Source organism: Leptopilina heterotoma, unplaced genomic scaffold, assembly GCF_015476425.1.
Source record: "Leptopilina heterotoma isolate Lh14 unplaced genomic scaffold, ASM1547642v1 Lhet_232, whole genome shotgun sequence".
In the NCBI taxonomy this organism is placed as follows: domain Eukaryota; kingdom Metazoa; phylum Arthropoda; class Insecta; order Hymenoptera; family Figitidae; genus Leptopilina; species Leptopilina heterotoma.
In genome coordinates this window covers 369,790-375,829 of record NW_025110949.1, presented here as the reverse complement: position 1 = coordinate 375,829, position 6,040 = coordinate 369,790, and the positions used below count along the sequence as shown (strand labels likewise).

At 25.9% G+C, this 6,040-nt stretch overlaps 1 protein-coding gene across 8 annotated transcripts in view; it reads right to left on the bottom strand.

Annotated features, from left to right (window-relative positions):
* Positions 1 to 1,517: 1,517 nt before the first annotated feature.
* The window catches only part of LOC122502485 (disco-interacting protein 2), a 97,557-nt gene continuing 93,034 nt past the window's right edge, over positions 1,518 to 6,040 (bottom strand). For 3 of the 8 annotated variants that reach the window (XM_043612564.1, XM_043612566.1, XM_043612571.1), the window contains one exon: positions 1,519 to 3,744. In XM_043612564.1, coding sequence (XP_043468499.1) covers positions 3,492 to 3,744 — 253 coding nt within the window. In that variant the 3' untranslated portion in view covers positions 1,519 to 3,491. Of the gene's footprint in view, positions 3,745 to 6,040 lie in introns of all 8 variants that reach the window. The other 5 variants (XM_043612567.1, XM_043612568.1, XM_043612565.1 and 2 more) reach the window with 4 other exon arrangements.

Genomic DNA, 6,040 nt, shown 5'->3' with positions numbered 1-6,040 from the left:
TCAATTTTTTATGATTTTCATTGGAAAGCTGAGATTTTCTCCAATAAATTACATAAAGTTTGAAAATGGGACAACAATGGATTTTCAATAATACGAAGAAAAATTTTTTTTTATTCTCGAAAATATATTGATATCTCACTATAATTTTTACATATTTCATTGAGACAAATTTCTTTTTTTTTTTGAAATAATAGAAAAATGAGATTTAATTTTGTAAAAAGAAGTTAAAATTTCTTTTTCTAAATTTTTTGGCACTAAAAAATACACAAAATATGCTTTGAAATTCACTATATCAAAATTTATTTCTTCTATTAGATCATTTCACGTGAAGTTACTCTATTTTTAGATAATTAAATGCTGAAAAATTTTTTTAAAAATAATTGATTTAGAGATGAATTTTAGTTAAAATTTCTAGAAAATAATCAAATAATTTTAATGACAAATTTACTGCGGTAAATTTTTGTTCCATATAAAAGTAATAAAATCCTGAAATATTAACTTTATCAAAAATTAATTTGTGTAATTTATGGGAATTTCAGTTTTGCAGTTTTAAGCGAAATTGTGAATTTCAATTCAGTAAAATTTCGACAAAACTTTTGACAGTTTTCAATTCTTTTATAGTGAATTTTAAACATTATCAATTATCAATTATTCGAAAATTTTTTATTTGAAACCTAAAATTTAATTGTCTCTAAAAATTACTCTTTGCGAAAATTAAATTATTTTCTAGAAAATTATATTAAAATTATTTTCTAAATTAACTATTTTTGCTGAATTTTGAAAAAGCCCTTCAAGAGAGTTTAATTATTTAAAAAAAAAATTCACTGATATTATATGAATTTCAATTCATATAAAATTCAATTATTTTAATTCAATATTACGAAATTTTAATCATTCGACTGTTTTTTAATTGTATAAAAATAAAAAATTTTAATTAACATTTTCCAAAAAATACAAAGTTCTTTAGAATTTTTAATTAAATTTACTTAAAATTCAAATTTTTAAGAATTTTCAATTTCAAAACTTTTTTTTTCAAAAAAAGATTGTTAAGTCTTTTTTCAAAAATAAACCTCATTTTCAATTTTTAAAATGAATTTTAAAGCATCTTTTGTGTACTTTTCAATTCCAAAATTTTTATTTAAAAAAAAAAATTTATCAACTCTTCTTTTTTCAAAAATAAACCTTATTTTCAATTTTTACAGAAATTTTTTATTTTTAATTTTCTATCATATTCATTGGAAAGCTGAGATTGTTTACAACAAATTATGTAAAGTTTACAAATGGGACAATGGGTGTTCAAGAAAATAAAAAAGAAAACTAACTTTATAAACATTTTTTGTTTATTTTTTGAAAAGTCCCATTGTTGTCCCATTTTTAAATTTTACATAATTGGAAAAAATCTCAAATTTCCAATAAAAATGATAAAAAAAAATAAATACAGAGGTAGTTTTTGTATAAATTTAAAAATAAGGTTTATTTTTGAAAAAGAAGGGTTAAATAATTTTTTTTGAAAAAAGAGTTTCGTAATTAAAAAGTAGTCAACAAATTAAAAATTCAAAAAATTGAAAATTCAAAACTTTGAAAATTCACTACACAAAAATTAAAATTTCTTAATTAGAAGTTATGTTAATTTGAATATAACAATGTCCCTTAAAATATTTTTTTATTGGATCCATTCAAGTCGAATTGCTCTAAGAAAATATTTATTTTAGTTTCAAATTTTAATTATATTTGTAGGTAACATTCTTTTAGGAAAATGTTAGTTTCTTAATTTTTCATATTAAAATTTGAGATGAACTAAAAAAAACTTTATAAAATTTTTCGTTTTTAAAAACGTTGCGGACTTTCAGCTTCATAGAACTTTTTCTATTAAATTTTTCCAAGAGTTGGAAAAAACATTTCCATTTGAAAGCGATGTACAAAAATAAATTATACAATAGAAATTAGAAATTCATGTAAAAGAGAATGTGATTTACAAATCCAGACCTCTTTAAAAATTAGTAAAGATAATTTTCCACTGAGCAGACATTCCTGTTGAAATCGCGAGTCTAAAATGTTTATTCGAGATTGATGAAATGAGATGGAGTGCACACGAAGGTTTCAAAAGGGAAATAACAGTTCTCTTGTAAAATGATGCATTTCGAAGAATAGTTTAGCATTCGAGAATTTCTTGCAACCAGCAATCAGATGAGAGATGCATTTGAGTATTAACCCCGGAGTCTCAGGATAAAGGGTCATGCTATTTTTTTTTCTTTTCTCAGGGATGTTCTACCGTGTAATTACTATCGTACGAGCTAAGAGATCGACGTGATCTTGCGTTCGAATTTTCCTACATTGCACAAGCCTACATTCAAGTCGGGGGCGCTATGAAAAAAAAAGAATTTGTTCAACGAAAAACAAATTACAAAAAAAGAAAACTTGCTGAACGGAATGGCACGGTTCCTTAAAATCGACAAGAGAGGAGACAATTGTGCAGACTACGAAACAAAATCCGTCAGTCAAAAGAATTCTAATTTACTCTTAAATTATTTTTTTTTTTTTCCTATTTACAAATTGTTTGCTAGTGGCGATTCGGATTTTCGAATCATCACTATCATAATGGCCGCTTTTAATCGCTCGATCACGAGAGTCGTACAAAATCGATGATAAATAGTACAATTCTGTGAGCACGATCACACCCTCGTGCCGCGTCTCAATTTAACGCTTAAAATAATTTTGGGTTATATAGGCATATATATATTTTTTTATGTATATATAAAATTATAAAAGTATCAACAAATGTACATTATGGGTTAAAAACAAATTGAGAGGTTTTCAAAGAAGTGATTGCCATCGGAAACAATCAAAAAAAAAAATTGATTGAATCGATGATTGAGCGGTTTCCTCACGATTCCAATTCTTCTTTTTTTCTTATCTTATAGAAGATAAAATATTTCACTTAAAAAGCTGTGCGTGACGAATACGTCAATTAAAAAAAAAACATTGTTTAAAATTTAAGGGCAAAAGAAAAAACGACAGCAGTCAATCGACGATCATAAATTCGAGCCATTATTATCACACATATAACTTAATAAACGCGACTCGTCTACATAACAAAAATAATATTCAAATCGCTTAAAAGGCGTAAATCGAATAACAAACAAATTTCAAAAAAGTCCTTTTTTGAAAATAAATTGACAAAAACTCTTAAATCGGTTAAAAGTTAAAAATTTGACGAAATAAAATAGATTGGGAATTTTTGTTCAAAAATTTGCCAATTACTAAAGGCGTTGATGCGTTAACGCTTCGTAATGAATTTCTATGGGGGGAAAGAACCCTGATTTCCTCGTGATACGTTTTTTCTCATGCGATGATAAGGAGGAGAAAAAAAATGAAGAAGAGAGAATGAGAGAGAGAGAGAGAGAGAAAAGCAGGGTCACGAAGCGATGAGAAACGAGAGCGACTTGTGTATTATAGAAAAATTGTGCGACGATACTCGAGGAGGGGCCTTCTTACATATTGTACGCGACGTAAATTGGATCGAGTTGATCGGCGAGGAAGCCGTCGCGCAAGTGCATTCTCTGTTTTTCACCACGCGAATTGATGGGCACTACACCTGGATCGACGACCACGACCACACCGACAACGAGATGATGTTCCTCCAAAACGGCGCTTGTCACCAGAGCCACAAGATCCAATGCCTCGCTCTCACTTCCGTCTAATTCCACCACCACCACGAGAAGATTGGTCCACGTGAAAACGGCACTGAAACATTTTCATCACATTAATTCACAGAAAAAAATATTCTCTTTTATATATATTTATTTATTTAAATGAATTGCTGGAAAAATGTAATTATTTTCAAAATATTTTTGCAAGAATTCAATCACATTTCACAAATAATGAAATTCTTCGCTGAAATTCAAATATTTTCAAAATCTACTATTTTAATAAAATTGCTGAAAAAAATTCAATTCAAAAAAAGAAAAATATAAAAATTGTTGCAAGAATTGAATTATTTTCATGAATAATAAAATTCTTCACAGGATTTCAATTATTGAAACAAAATATAACAAAATTTGTTGCAAGAATTCAATTATTTTTAATTATTTTTATTTTTTATAAAATTCTTTACAGACTTTTAATTATTTGATTAAAAAATTTTGAAAATATTTTAATTTTACTACTTTTAAAAATAATTGAATTCTTGTGATGAATATTGTTATTTATGAAAATAATCTACTTCCTCCGAATGATTTTATTATTTATGAAAATAATTAAATCCCTGAAAAGAATTTTTAAATTTATGAAAATAATTGAATTACTGCAAAGAATTTAATATCAAATTATAAAATATTTTTTTTTTCGAAAAAATTTGTGCAAATTCTATTTTAAATAATTAAATTTCTGTAAAATTTTATTTTTTCCAAAAAGGAAACTTATATTTTTGTGAAAAATGTTGTTATTTGGAAACAGAAAATACGCAAAATATTTTCCATTTCTTAATAATAAGTTTTTAATAATTTTCTAATATTTCTTATTAAAAAAAGTTGATTTAAAAATTAAAATTTTATGTATTTCGAAGAATGCTTAATCATTTTTTTTCCTTTCTGGAAAAAAATTATAATGGTTATCAAGTGGTTTACAATTCATAAACATTATAATCCCTAAAATGCCCGTGCAATTAAGTTAATTCTTCAGAATCCTTAGAAAACTTTTTTTCAAAGAGTTTCAGAGGAAAAAAATTTAATTATTACACTTTATGAAAATAAAAAATAAAGTACAATTTAAGCTTCTCTTTGACATAAAATGTGATAAAAATTTGATAAACTTTGCTTTAAGGGGATGTCAATGTCGATTGAATTTTTACAATGGAAAAATCGCATAGACTTTGGCATCCCTGTAAGATGATCAAAAATTAAAATTTGAAATAAAAAATATTTTAACAGGGTGTCTAGCGAATTATGATTTTCAAATTCCCGGCAAAATCCCGGATTTCCCGGACCTAAAACTAAATTATTCCCGGATTTATTTTTAAGACATTAATGACTATATACGATTAAAATTTCATAATTTTTTAAATACAGTGAAAACTGAATTATCCGAACTAATTCAGGCAGGATTTGGTTCAGATAATCAAAAGTTCGAATAATAGAAATTGCAATTATTTTCGTTTATATAAATGATCGTTTCGGAATTATTTTGCAACATCCAATGGCATTTATGTATTCTTTTAGATATTTACATTAAAAGTCACTGAGGTTCAACTGCAATAAGTTAAAAACATTAGGATTTATATTTAAACTTTCAATTTAAGTTTTCTAAATTCAATAGTTTTAGAGTTGTAGATAATTGAAAACAAGTCTACTTTTAAAAATCCAAACATTTCGTTACCTATAAAAAATGAAAAAATAGATTTACAATAATATATTTTCATCCTAATTGAAAATGTGAACTGAAATTTAACGTGAAATTGACTATTACCTATAATATATCTTTTTAAAATTTTTGAAAAATATAAGACTGAAGGTAGTTCTCCGGCTTCTATACACTTGTAAAAATTTATTTTCTTCAAATTTTGAGGAAAAATGTTTCTTCGGGTGCCCTTTAAATGTGGTAAAAATTTCAAAACCCTTTGCGATGCTAAATTTTGACTTATTCAAGTTCAAACTTTTACTTTTCCATGCGATTATGTTAAAAATAAAAAATCTCAACCACAATATCTCGTTTTTTGACATGGCAAAAGGTTTTGAAATTTTTACCACATTTAAAGGGTACCCGAAGAAATATTTTCTCAAAATATGAAGAAAATCTATCGAAAATTAATTTTTAAAAGAGTAGCTGCCAGAGAACTATATCTTAAATTGAATTTTTTTATAGATTTTAATGAATTAGCGAAACTTTCCAAAAATTCCCGGATATTTTTTTCAATTCCCGGCAATTTCCCGGGTTTTTCCCGGTCGAACTAAATTCCCGGCAAATTCCCAGTTTTCCCGTTTTTCCCGGACGCTAGACACCCTGTTTTAATAAATAATCGATAAATTAACTAAACTAAATAATG